This window comes from Pseudophryne corroboree, chromosome 2, assembly GCF_028390025.1.
Source record: "Pseudophryne corroboree isolate aPseCor3 chromosome 2, aPseCor3.hap2, whole genome shotgun sequence".
NCBI lineage: Eukaryota > Metazoa > Chordata > Amphibia > Anura > Myobatrachidae > Pseudophryne > Pseudophryne corroboree.
Genome location: NC_086445.1, coordinates 378,980,218 through 378,995,188, shown reverse-complemented (window position 1 = coordinate 378,995,188; position 14,971 = coordinate 378,980,218). Strand labels below are relative to the sequence as shown.

The window sequence follows — 14,971 nt, the reverse complement described above, 5'->3', positions numbered from 1 at the left end:
TCTTTGAATATGGGGGTGAGCAGGTGGGCAAAGGACTTAGGTGGTTACCAGGGGAAATAAATTTCCGGCCTGCTCACTTCCCACGAATGCGCCTGTGTTTTCTTTTTAAAATGCCAAGGGATTGGAGAATAGAAGCCTGTGATGGTGTGATAGGAACTGCGGAACGTGGTGGGCGGAGGCAAAGAATAAAGCTGGAGGAATACGTATACATTTGGTCATCAATGACAGATTACTATAAGTATGAGCTGCATATGATGATGAGAGTGGGAGAGAAAGCAGTGAGGGGTTTTTTTTTGTTTATTTTTTACTTTTTGTCTTTTGTTTTCCCCCAATTCGGTATGTGATCCAAAATTATAATGGGTTTATGAACAAAGTTATTGCTATAACCTATTGGGTATATTTGAAGCAAGTGATAAATAAAATAACTGCATGATGCATATAATCTATCAGGCAGTTTAAGGGACAGAGCAGAGCTGCTGCACATGCCCAGTGGTAGCAGCTTCTTCTACCAAGTTTGCTCTGCGTGTGAATCTGAGATCTCAATCAGTGCACTGCACCAGGGAGTAGCTACTAGGAAGAGGAGACATGAGCCTTACCATGAGGTGGGTTCTTCTACTGTTACCCCAGAATCCCGCACTTGCACAAATTTTCCACAGAGCGGGAGACTGCATTCAGAACCCAAACCCCCCCCCCCCCCCCCCCCATTAGAAATCCTGCGTTCACCATTGGTTGGGGTGGGGAGGGAGGGGAAGTGTTTTAGTTTAACATTATAACACATATAAAATGCATACACCCTCATTTAACCAGCTCCAATACATGCACATAACAAAAAACTATTTCATTTGGGGTTTATTCCTTACAGCAGGTCTCTCTCATTTTAATTGATGTAGTTGTGTTCACTCAAGTAAAAACACAAACACAAGATATGTGTCTATGTAATAATTGTTACATTTCACTTTACGGTAACGCTCTTCCAAGTAACCTAATGAAAGTTATTAGATAAGTTTATATTCCAAAAACACCTATTACAGTATATCGGTCATGCAATTTTGAAAAAGTTTGAACAGTACAGCCTCAATAATAGCCTAACTGTAATGTGAATTTATTAACTTACCAGCTACAGACAGCAGCTATCACACTGTGGGATTCCTCTCTGTTTCAGAAATCTTTTACGCATTATTTAAATGAGCAGCTGATGTGTTCTGCAGTTCCTGTGATACTGACCTCATGTGATCAAATTAAAATGTCTTGAAAGCTGGCAGTTTGCTGTCACAGCAGGCCTGGATTTCTCACAAGGCAACCTAGGCAGCCGCCTAGGGCCCAGCTGGCACTGAGCTCTGTTATTGTGCCTCTGCAAAATGTTCCCAGACTAGAACAGCACGACCACCGCATGACCTGACCTCACACGGGCCCACCCCGCACTCCCAGAGGTCCACTGTCAGCAGTGCATCAGAGGGTCTGCTGCCAGACCCAACCACAGTATATCAGCAGCTGCCACTGCACATGCCATGGGTGGACTGGGCCTCCAGGAATATGGGACATACATCATGCGTTATCTCAGTGTGGATTGCCCTCCGAGCCCTACGCACCTCACAGTGAGATAACGCAGCTGGACATCATCAGGTAAATAAACTCTCCTCACAACTGCTATATTATACATATACAAAACCAAATATATATATATATATATATATATATATATATATATATATCTTGTTCCGCTTTGCCTGCGAGCTTAGTCATCTCTGGTTCCCCCAGAACGAGCATGAGGAGCTTTTAAAAACATCTCCCTATGTGAATGTTGTGAATGCTTTCCCACATTACTCCAGAAGCTGTCATGTTATTGGGATCTATACCAATATACTGTAATCAGGGCCGGTTCAAGGGCGCAGAGCGCCCCGGGCAGGAAAGGGGCGTGGCCTAATACAGGGGGCCCCCTGTACATTGAAAGCGCCGCTTGAATGCTGAGCGGTGCGCGATGACGTCATCGCACACCGCACAGCAAAAGGTCCTCTCCACGAAGAGAAACTAGACGCTATGCGTCTAGTTCCCTTCGTGGAGAGGACCTTTGCTGTGTGGTGCGCGATGACGTCATCGCGCACCGCTCAGCAGTTACTCTCCACGAAGGGAAACTAGACGCATAGCGTCTAGTTCCCTTCACAGGAGGCGCCGAGGACGGGGACGGCAGCGGGCAGCGGAGGCGGACGGGGGACACAGCGGGCAGCAGTGGCGGATCTTGCCACGGTGCGGCGCCCTCCGGACGGCGCCAGCGCCCTCCGGAAGGCGGCGCCCCGGGCAAAAGTCCTGCTTGCCCGTGGCAAGAACCGCCACTGACTGTAATGTGTTGGTTATCTCTGTTAGTATGATGTGATTCAAATCTATATGATATAACATTATGAGTATCCTTCTATGATTCATTAGGAAGCATGTTGGTGTAAAATAATGGCCATCTTTGCTGCTATATTGCAAGTGGCACCACTACTGGTATAATGTGAAGGGATACACAGTCAGTATAATGACTGTGTAATGTGATGGGCACCTCTACTGGCATTATATGTAGATCATCACAGCAGCTGGTACAATATCGTGTTTGTGTTTTCCCTGTCGGTGGCCAGCGGGTTTTTTCTTCTTGTGGGTTGGGTTTTTTCCCCATCAGGGGCCACTGGATTTATTTTCTTCCTATTGAGACCATTACGTTTTATTCCTTTCTGTAATATACTGTTCTTGTGTATAATAAAATAAAAGGGGGGCTGTATCTTTCTTAGAGCCCCATGAGGCCGAAATCCAGCTCTGTGTCACAGGATTATCCTCCTGAACACTCTCTTGCCAGTACAAGCACTAATCTTCACCCTCTCAGTAATACTCAGCTTCCCAGTACATTACTAACTCAGCATTCAAGGAAAAAGGTGAATACTACATACTTCGGGTATTTAACACAGTCAGTGTGAATATGTTTAAAGTGCAGTTCGTTTTGTGCAGGTAAAATATTGGCCAAGTACTGTAATGTATGCAGACCCCTCAGCTTCAGCTGTGACCAGAAACAGGACATAGATCTGGTGATATAATACAGGTTGAGTCTCCCTTATCCAAAATGCTTGGGACCAGAGGTATTTTGGATATGGGATTTTTCCATATTTTGGAATAATTGCATACCATAATGAGATATCATGGTGATGGGACCAAAATCTAAGCACAGAATGCATTTATGTTACATATACACCATATACACAGAGCCTGAAGGTAATTTTAGCCAATATTTTTATAACTTTGTGCATTAAACAAAGTGTGTGTACATTCACACAATTCATTTATGTTTCATATACACCTTATACACACAGCCTGAAGGTCATTTAATACAATATTTTTAATAACTTTGTGTATTAAACAAAGTTTGTGTACATTGAGCCATCAAAAAACAAAGGTTTCACTATCTCACTCTCACTCAAAAAAGTCCGTATTTCGGAATATTTGGATATGGGATACTCAACCTGTAGTATATATAGTAAGTGAACCTCTACACTACTGTATTACTATCTATGAATCTCTGAAGAAACTACAGGGAAACAAAAGATTAAGGGGGGTATTTATCAAAGCTCAGAGAGATAAAATTGTGAGAGATAAAGTACCAACTGCCATTTTTCAAACATGGCCTGTACAATGTAAAGCTACAGATTTATTGTCAGATCTGGCTGGTTGGAATGAAAATCTGGTAATGAATGAGAGCAAATGACAATTGACCATTTGCACCTAAACACTGGAAAACAGACAAAAATGGTCAATCCGACAAATTGGTTACATTCACATCCGTTTTTGTTGGTTTTACGTGAATTTAGGAGCAAATGGTCAACTGTCACTTCCACTCATCCATTACAAGGTTTTAATTTCAACCGTCCAGATCTGACAATAAATCTTTAGGTGTATGGGCAGCATGAGGCCAGCTGGCACTTTATCTCTCACAATTTTATCTCTCGCAGAGCTTTGATAAATACACACCATAAACGTAAAGGAAAGCGCGTATATAGTACATATTAAAAACCAGCTCTGTTCTTCTTATTTTATTAAACAATGTCCCAAAAAAGAGGTTTTGTACCACCTCTAGAACGGACTTTAAACAGTATAGCAAATGATCCTCCTGCTCTTTGGTGAGGTTCTTTAAAATTAGATGTGCTAACACTTAAATACTGTATGTTTTCAAACTTGCATTCACATAAAGGTAGCTTTTCCCGGCTTCCTTTTCTTACACAATCTATGTAAGAGTCCCCTTGTCCTCAACGTCTCAAAAGTATGACACTTACCTTTATGTGAACAGCTGCAAGAAGTTTAATGTAATGTAAGTGTCTTACATTTGAGACGAGGGGGCTCTTACATACATAGACTGTATAAGACAGGCATGTCCAAACTGCGGCCCTCCAGCTGTTGAGAAACTACATATCCCATCTGCATCATCTCTGTCCACTTACCTTCCTTTCTCCTGTGCACTCTGGAATGCAATCTGCAACAAGCTGCCTGCTATCCACGACCTCTTCATCCATCTACCACTCTCCTAACCTTCTAACCATCACCGAAACCTGGCTCTCCTCCTAACTCCACCTCCCCAGCTGCCCTCTACTAGTGGGCTTCTACTTCACTCACTCTGTCAGACCTTACAACCGCCAAGGTGGCAGAGTGGGCATTCTACTCTCCCTAAACTGCACCTTTCTCGTCACCCCTCCCGGACCCTCCCTCATTTTCTCCACCTTTGAGGTCCACTCTATCCGCCTCTTCTTTCCCATTCATCTCCATGTTGCAGTCATCTACTGCTAATGAGCTCCTTCGCTCTATTAGACTCTTCCCACCTTTGTAAAGCTTCAAAAGGGCACTGAAAACCCACCTGTTCATCAAAGCGTACCCTTCTGCAAAACCTAGTCTCGAGGCCACTCTCCAAATTTCCTGCCTCATGCATTGGTCATCTCTGCCTCGTTTATTCTTGCCATCAGGCCACCTTCCACTTGCTTATGCCTCATGTCATCTATCGGTCTCCCACTCCTCCTAGATTGTAAGCTCCCTTGGAGCAGGCCCCTCTTCTCTCCTGTTCTCACAACCCTCTTCTCGTGCACTTCAATTACAGCTCTCTCCTCCTCAGTGACCATCTATACCTGCATTTGTTCTCGCTCGTGACCATTTATCTCTTCCAGTGGCTTCCTGCACCTAGTAGTATGCCAATTACTCCTTTGCTTCCTTACATCTCAGCTGTAGTGTGCACTGAGAATTGTGGTGCTAATTGCTACCTGTTGCTCTGTTTTAGTTTTCTGTTTCTGTAACTATAAGTTCTGTATAACCTGTATTGTGCTAATGTGTGTCATAAGCACGGCGCTGCAAAACACTTATGGCACCTTATAAATAAAATGTAATAATAATAATAATAATAATAATAATAATATTGTGACTATTTGGTACAGGAAAGAGTGTGCCCTTTAAGAATTAACAAGCTGCCTACAGTGGACTACAGAGCGCAGGGTTGATAACTTGTCTCTAATAAGAATGATAATATGATTCAGGAAAATAGTTATGGGAGGAGGGGGGGGGGGGGGGGGGGGGAGATTTCTAGTGAGGGATTCTGGTATAGAAGTCTTTAGATCGATTCCACAGTGGAACACTCTCAGACTGTTATGTCATGATGCAAGGGGTCATGACATGTTCACTCTTGCTGTATGAACAGGTCAATCAGGTGACAAATCAGGTGGAAAACACAAGGTCAATGTTAGAATCATTAAAGTTATGCAGGAGAAATCTATACACAGAACCATACTAACATGTTTCTTCTAGTCGTAATCAGGGGGGCTATTTATCAAGGGTTGATTATTATCATTATTTTTTTGTTGTTGTGTTTTTGTTTGTTTTTTAAATAAAATTATGTGGAAACTTCACACAATGCCAGGGAAGTAACTCCCTGGAACACTACAATGATTCCTGCAGGTAAAGTATAGTACATAGCGGGGATAATTTTATAAAAATGTAAATATCCATTTTGATGCAGATTGTTAATAATCGTGGCAGTGCAGCGATTATTAATACATAGATCCCTCAGAATCTATTTCCCTCACTAAGGGATCTACAAAAGTAAGGGATAATAAATAAATTTTAATATCCTCACCTACTTATGCAAAAAATTTGTATTGGGGCCATTCATTGTAAAGGTAACGCTGGAGATATCAAGGATATCTCTCGCTTACCTTTCAATCACGCTCTGGCCCACTGTTGCGATATTATTTTATGGGGATCAAAATCCATTGGGCTCCAAAAATAATCTAATTTCAGAGCTTGACAGCAGGAGCCTTTACCATTTTCAGATGGGGCAGATTCCCAGACCCTTATAGGAAGGAGGTCTGGGTTGCGAAAAATAAGAATTTACTTACCGATAATTCTATTTCTCGGAGTCCGTAGTGGATGCTGGGGTTCCTGAAAGGACCATGGGGAATAGCGGCTCCGCAGGAGACAGGGCACAAAAGTAAAGCTTTTACAGGTCAGGTGGTGTGTACTGGCTCCTCCCCCTATGACCCTCCTCCAGACTCCAGTTAGGTACTGTGCCCGGACGAGCGTACACAATAAGGGAGGATTTTGAATCCCGGGTAAGACTCATACCAGCCACACCAATCACACCGTACAACTTGTGATCTAAACCCAGTTAACAGTATGATAACAGAGGAGCCTCTGAAAGATGGCTTCCTAAACAATAACCCGAATTAGTTAACAATAACTATGTACAAGTATTGCAGATAATCCGCACTTGGGATGGGCGCCCAGCATCCACTACGGACTCCGAGAAATAGAATTATCGGTAAGTAAATTCTTATTTTCTCTATCGTCCTAAGTGGATGCTGGGGTTCCTGAAAGGACCATGGGGATTATACCAAAGCTCCCAAACGGGCGGGAGAGTGCGGATGACTCTGCAGCACCGAATGAGAGAACTCCAGGTCCTCCTTTGCCAGGGTATCAAATTTGTAAAAATTTACAAACGTGTTCTCCCCTGACCACGTAGCTGCTCGGCAGAGTTGTAATGCCGAGACCCCTCGGGCAGCCGCCCAAGATGAGCCCACCTTCCTTGCGGAATGGGCCTTAACAGATTTAGGCTGTGGCAGGCCTGCCACAGAATGTACAAGTTGAATTTTGTTACAAATCCAACGAGCAATCGACTGCTTAGAAGCAGGTGCACCCAACTTGTTGGGTGCATACAGTATAAACAGCGAGTCAGATTTTCTGACTCCAGCCGTCCTTTAAATGTATATTTTTAAGGCTCTGACAACGTCCAACAACTTGGAGTCCTTCAAGTCGTCTGTAGCCGCAGGCACTACAATAGGCTGGTTCAGGTGAAACGCTGATACCACCTTAGGGAGAAAATGCGGACGCGTCCGCAGCTCTGCCCTATGTCGAATGGAAAATTAAATAAGGGCTTTTATAAAACAAAGCCGCCAGTTCAGATACTCTCCCGGCCGAAGCCAGGGCCAGTAACATAGTCACTTTCCATGTGAGATATTTCAAATCCACATTCTTTAGTGGTTCAAACCAATTGGATTTGAGGAAATCTAAACTACATTTAGATCCCACGGTGCCACCTTAGGCACCACAGGAGGCTGTATATGCAGTACTCCTTTGATAAAAATCTGGACCTCAGGGACTGAGGCCAATTCTTTTTGGAAGAATATTGATAGGGCCGAAATTTGAACCTTAATAGATCCCAATTTGAGACCCATAGACAATCCTGATTGCAGGAAATGTAGGAAAACGACCCAGTTGAAATTCCTCCATCGGAGCACTCCGCTGCTCGCACCACGCAACATATTTTCGCCAAATACGACGATAATGCTTCGCGGTGACTTCCTTCCTTGCCTTTATCAAGGTAGGAATGACTTCTTCTGGAATGCCTTTTCCTTTTAGGATCTGGCATTCAAACGCCATGCCGTCAAACGCAGCCGCGGTAAGTCTTGAAAAAGACAAGGACCCTGCTGAAGCAGGTCCCTTCTCAGAAGTAGAGGCCACGGATCGTCCGTGACCATCTCTTGAAGTTCCGGGTACCAAGTCCTTCTTGGCCAATCCGGAGCCACTAGTCTTACTCCTCTTTGCCGTATAATCCTCAATACCTTTGGTATGAGAGGCAGAGGAGGAAACACATATACCGACTGGTACACCCAAGGTGTTACCAGCGCGTCCACAGCTATTGCCTGCAGATCTCTTGACCTGGCGCAATACCTGTCCAGTGTTTTGTTGAGGCGAGACGCCATCATGTCCACCATTGGTTTTACCCAACGGTTTAATAGCATGTGGAAAACTTCTGGATGAAGTCCCCACTCTCCCGGGTGAAGGTCGTGTCTGCTGAGGAAGTCTGCTTCCCAGTTGTCCACGCCCGGGATGAATACTGCTGACAGTGCTATCACGTGATTCTCCGCCCAGCGAAGGATCCTGGCAGCTTCTGCCATTGCCCTCCTGCTTCTTGTGCCGCCCTGTCTGTTTACATGGGCGACTGCCGTGATGTTGTCCGACTGGATCAACACCGGTCTTCCTTGAAGCAGAGGTTCCGCCTGGCTTAGAGCATTGTAGATTGCTCTTAGTTCCAGAATGCTTATGTGAAGAGACTTTTTCAGGCTCGACCACACTCCCTGGAAATTTCTTCCCTGTGTGACTGCTCCCCAGCCTCTCAGGCTGGCATCCGTGGTCACCAGGATCCAATCCTGCATGCCGAATCTGCGGCCCTCCAATAGATGAGCCTCCTGCAACCACCACAGAAGGGATACCCTTGTCCTCGGCGACAGGGTTATCCGCAGGTGCATCTGAAGATGCGACCCTGACCATTTGTCCAACAGATCCCTTTGCATGGAATCTGCCGAAAGGGATTGCTTCGTAAGAAGCTACCATTTTTTCCCAGGACTCTTGTGCATTGATGTACAGACACCTTTCCTGGTTTTAGGAGGTTCCTGACCAGGTCAGATAACTCCTTGGCTTTTTCTTCGGGAAGAAAAACCTTTTTCTGAACTGTGTCCAGAATCATCCCCAGGAACAGCAGACGAGTTGTCGGCATTAATTTGGATTTTGGAATATTCAGAATCCATCCGTGCTGCTTTAGCACCTCTTGAGATAGTGCTAAACCCATCTCTAGCTGTTCTCTGGACCTTGCCCTTATTAGGAGATCGTCCAAGTATGGGATAATTAATACGCCTTTTCTTCGAAGAAGAAATATTATCTCGGCCATTACCTTTGTAAAGACCCGAGGTGCCGTGGACAAACCAAACGGCAGCGTCTGAAACTGATAGTGACAGTTTTGTACAACGAACCTGAGGTACCCCTGGTGTGAGGGGTAATTGGAACGTGGAGATACGCATCCTTGATGTCCAAGGATACCATAAAGTCCCCTTCTTCCAGGTTCGCTATCACTGCTCTGAGTGACTCCATCTTGAACCTGAACTTCTTTATGTACAGGTTCAAGGACTTCAGATTTAGAATAGGCCTTACCGAGCCATCCGGCTTCGGTACCACAAAAAGAGTGGAATAATACCCCTTCCCTTGTTGTAGAAGAGGTACCTTGACTATCACCTGCTGAGAATACAGCTTGTGAATGGCTTCCAAAACCGTCTCCCTTTCTGAGGGGGACGTTGGTAAAGCAGACTTCAGGAAACGGCGAGGTGGCTCTGTCTCTAATTTCAACCTGTACCCCTGAGATATTATCTGCAGGATCCAGGGATTTACCTGCGAGTGAGCCCACTGCGCGCTGTAATTCTTGAGACGACCGCCTACCGCCCCCGAGTCCGCTTGCGAAGCCCCAGCGTCATGCTGAGGCTTTTGTAGAAGCCGGGGAGGGCTTCTGTTCCTGGGAAGGAGCTGCCTGTTGCTGTCTCTTCCCTCGTCCTCTGCCTCGTGGCAGATATGAATAGCCCTTTGCTCTCTTATTTTTAAAGGAACGAAAGGGCTGCGGTTGAAAGGTCGGTGCCTTTTTCTGTTGGGGAGTGACTTGAGGTAGAAAGGTGGATTTCCCGGCCGTAGCCGTGGCCACCAAATCCGATAGACCGACCCCAAATAACTCCTCTACGCATCGCCTGTCCACTGTCGTGTCCATAAAGCTCTTCTGGCCGAAATGGACATAGCACTTACCCGTGATGCCAGTGTGCAGATATCTCTCTGTGCATCACGCATATAAAGAAATGCATCCTTTATTTGTTCTAACGACAGTAAAATATTGTCCCTGTCCAGGGTATCAATATTTTCGATCAGGGACTCTGACCAAACTACCCCAGCACTGCACATCCAGGCAGTCGCAATAGCTGGTCGTAGTATAACACCTGCATGTGTGTATACCTTTTTGGATATTTTCCATCCTCCTATCTGATGGATCTTTAAGTGCGGCCGTCTCAGGAGAGGGTAACGCCACTTGTTTTGATAAGCGTGTTAGCGCTTTGTCCACCCTAGGAGGTGTTTCCCAGCGCTCCCTAACCTCTGGCGGGAAAGGGTATAAAGCCAATAACTTCTTTTAAATTAGCAGTTTTTTATCGGGGCACCCCACGCTTCATCACACACGTCATTTAATTCTTCTGATTCGGTAAAAACTACTGGTAGTTTTTTCACACCCCACATAATACCCTGTTTAGTGGTACCTGTAGTATCAGCTAAATGTAACATCTCCTTTATTGCCAAAATCATATAACGTGTGGCCCTTCTGGAAAATACGGTTGATTCGTCACCTTCACCACCGGAATCAGTGCCTGTGTCTGGGTCTGTGTCGACCGACTGAGGCAAGGGACGTTTTACAGCCCCTGACGGTGTTTGAGGCGCCTGGACAGGCACTAATTGAGTGTCCGGCCGCCTCATGTCGGCAAACGACTGCTTAAGCGAGTTGACGCTATCCCGTAATTCCACAAATAAAGGCATCCATTCTGGTGTCGACCCCCTAGGAGGTGACATCCTCATATTTGGCAATTGCTCCGCCTCCACACCAATAACGTCCTCATACATGTCGACACACACGTACCGACACACAGCAGACACACAGGGAATGCTCTATACGAAGACAGGACCCACTAGCCCTTTGGGGAGACAGAGGGAGAGTCTGCCAGCACACACCAAAAAGCGCTATATATGACAGGGATAGCCTTATGATTAAGTGCTCCCTTATAGCTGCTTTTATATTAATATATTGCCATTTATTTTGCCCCCCCTCTCTGTTATACCCTGTTTCTGTAGTGCAGTGCAGGGGAGAGACCTGGGAGCCTTCCTGACCAGCGGAGCTGTGACAGAAAATGGCGCCGTGTGCTGAGGAGATAGGCCCCGCCCCTTTTTCGGCGGGCTCGTCTCCCGCTATTTAGTACATTTAGGCAGGGGTAAATATCTCCATATAGCCTCTGGGGCTATATGTGAGGTATTTTTAGCCTTTTTAAAGGTTTTCATTTGCCTCCCAGGGCGCCCCCCCCCCAGCGCCCTGCACCCTCAGTGACTGCCGTGTGAAGTGTGCTGAGAGGAAAATGGCGCACAGCTGCAGTGCTGTGCGCTACCTTAAGAAGACTGCAGGAGTCTTCAGCCGCCGATTCTGGACCTCTTCTTGCTTCAGCATCTGTGAGGGGGCCGGCGGCGTGGCTCCGGTGACCATCCAGGCTGTACCTGTGATCGTCCCTCTGGAGCTTTATGTCCAGTAGCCAAGAAGCCAATCCATCCTGCACGCAGGTGAGTTCACTTCTTCTCCCCTCTGTCCCTCGTTGCAGTGATCCTGTTGCCAGCAGGAATCACTGTAAAATAAAAAACCTAAGCTAAACTCTCTAAGCAGCTCTTTATGAGAGCCACCTAGAATTGCACCCTTCTCGGCCGGGCACAAAAATCTAACTGGAGTCTGGAGGAGGGTCATAGGGGGAGGAGCCAGTACACACCACCTGACCTGTAAAAGCTTTACTTTTGTGCCCTGTCTCCTGCGGAGCCGCTATTCCCCATGGTCCTTTCAGGAACCCCAGCATCCACTTAGGACGATAGAGAAAAGGTATCCTATCGAATCCCTACACTGGACGCTGACTACTTTGTGCACATTCATGCATGCACACTAGAACTGCAGAGTCATATTCGACAGGGATAAGCTTCACTGCTACCAAAGTAGCAGGGATAGGGATCTCGGGGACAGCTGATCTTTGGATCAGCTGTCTCCGCACCGGAGCAATGTTAATTGCTCCAGTGTTTGAGTAGCCACCACTGCTACTCACAGAAAGTTGAAAATTAAAAAAGCACTGTCAAATGAACAGGGCAGCTTCATGAATAGGCCCCTAAGACATAGATACAGTATATAGTTATCATTTCTTGGAAATAGGAAACCGTGACCAGACATAATTTCACTTACACTACTAGAATTATTCTTTCACTTAACTAGAAAGCATTACAAACATAGACTGGCAAGTAAACATGTACATATATCTTCATAGCACAGCACATTACACACTGCCCACCGATTAAATATATTTTGCAGATTCTTTTTAAAACATTGATATATTGGCCAAACTAAAGACAACAAAGAACACACACAAACAGCATTTGTTATGAGATAAAAGCACTTATTATTATTTCCCTCCAATGTTCAAGTTTAGACAACTGAAATAACATGTTAACCCTATAAGGTATATATTGATGATGATATTATTATTATTATTATTATTATTACAATATCAATAACAATACCAAAAATAATATTAATATTCCTGTATGGAGTTGTGAGCGTTCAAGAACTACTTAACAAATATTGTAAAAAGCCATTAGAACTTAGATAAACCCCTTTAAAAAAATGTATCATTCTGGACCACATATAATAGATAAAACTACATAGATAAAAGCACTACTGGAAAATGTTCATTTTCTGTAACATCTGAAATGTATATTGTAGCAGATATATTTAATACCTCATTACATGTGTTTGTTGTTATTAAGTAGTATGAAATATCAAGTGAATGGAACTAAAAACAAAAATACACATTTTTGTTGATTATTTCACCTGTCAACAGTGGCGTTAATGTACTAGAAATACATTAGATTGTGAAAATTTAAATTAAAGAAAAATAATGTTACAGTACACTATATGCTATAAAGAGAAAATAAAATTTAAGGTCATAAAATTATTATATATTTCACACGCATATGTACACACATATTACTATATGCACACAGGGTGATTTAAAAAAAAACTGCATAAGATAAGATCTGATACTGTGACACTCTGCTTTTTACTTTATAAATAGCACAATATACAGTAATGAGGGCAGGTTAAGCTGCAAATGGGCCCTAACAACAGTGCTTTTAGCCATGGACTTATAATCAGACACCTTTCACTGCTGAATGCAGCCACTACATCATACTACTCTGCTTCTTATCCCAAAGATTCATTAGCTACCACAAAACAACTCCACTTACCAGACGTCGGGCGAATTCTTTGTTTTCAGAAAGAAACCCATATCCTGGGTGGACCTGGAAAATAAAAACAGGGGGTGTTATCATAATAAGCGCTTGATAAATGCTTCCATTATATCCCATTGCTGGAAGAGATTTAAGCAGTTATCGTTATAAGAGTCTAGACACAAAAGCATAAAGAGCTAAACAAGCTTATATCTATCACATAATGTGTATATGTAACATGTATCATGTATAGGGTCACAAATGCATCAATAATTTCTATGTGGAAGGCAAAAAAATGCTATGCTTGGATAATCATCTGATAATGTAATACAAGGATGATAAAAAAAAGACCCTTAGGAATAATACAAAAAAAAAAAAATATATATATATATATATATATTTTTATAGATATGAATTTTATTAGTCAAAGTAAAAATGCGTTATGCTTTTGGAATTATCTGGTGGAGTAGGTAATAGTGTGGATAATTAATAATTACAGCATAAATAGTTTAACTACAATTTGTCTTTTTTTCTTGACAAAGAAAAGAAATGAAAGTGCCACTGAAAGGGTTAAAACTAATTGGGATTTTTTTCCCCCCAGCATATTTGGGAATGAACTGAAGCTGCTCCCTGGTGTGATTTCTGAATCCAGCAGCCACCTGCAGGAACTGCCACCAGCCTTGCCAGATGCTTCAAAAGCCTTTGATTTCCAGTAGAGATTTCGGCCACATTTAACTCATGTGACATGAGCCAAACAAGAACAGAATATTCAGTCCCTTTCTGTTATTTCTTTTTTTTTTTAAATACAAATTCTGGCTATTCTGCCTTCTATATCTGAAACAGCTGCAGCAGATAGAGCCTTTCAGACTCACAGCTTGGGCCCCAGTTTTCTTAATGGCTTCCATGATGGCATCCATGTTGAGGTAGCTTTTGCTAGTGGGAGCCGGGCCAACACAGACCGCTTCATCCGCCATTTTCACATGAACCTGAAGAGACAAAAATTCTGCGTTGACAGATGCTCACAGCAAAAGTAATTACCATCAGCTTGCAATGCACAAAGGAAATTGGCAAATTTGATAGTTGTAAAGATAAGTACAGTAAGATAAATACTCGCTATTCCAAAAACGTGCTAGAAAAATAAAGACTTTAGATGTCATTTTATATTACAAAGCATTCATAATCTATTAGTAATATAAATATTTGTCTAAATGATTACAATAGGTCTTATAAGAAAAAAAATACCTATCATTTTATTATTACTATATGTCTATTATTACTTTTAAGCTTGCCACACAAGTTGAGAAAGGCTACACATATATTTCTTTAATGTGTTCATGCCAGCTCAGAAATACATACAGTTCTGTTTTATTTACTGTCATTTCTAAATTAGTACAGGACTAGATAATTATTGTTAAAAAATATCAGTTCACCTTTTGATTATTTTACACTAGGTGATTCATCGCGCCGTACGGGTGCTTTTCACACCGTCGTTAGGGGCTACGCCCTCTTAAACCTTGCATGGCCTTGTGGCCTGCAATATTTTTATTATACGGAGTATTACCTCCAATCATAATTGTGTGAGTTGCTA

General features: G+C 43.5%; 1 protein-coding gene across 4 annotated transcripts in view; it reads right to left on the bottom strand.

Annotated features, from left to right (window-relative positions):
• The window catches only part of PCCA (propionyl-CoA carboxylase subunit alpha), a 972,421-nt gene that overhangs the window by 730,171 nt on the left and 227,279 nt on the right, over positions 1 to 14,971 (bottom strand). For all 4 annotated transcript variants that reach the window (XM_063953234.1, XM_063953235.1, XM_063953233.1 and 1 more), the window contains exons 5-6: positions 14,256 to 14,369; positions 13,402 to 13,455 (exon numbers count right to left, since the gene is read on the bottom strand). In XM_063953234.1, coding sequence (XP_063809304.1) covers positions 13,402 to 13,455; positions 14,256 to 14,369 — 168 coding nt within the window. The remainder of the gene's footprint in view (positions 1 to 13,401; positions 13,456 to 14,255; positions 14,370 to 14,971) is intronic.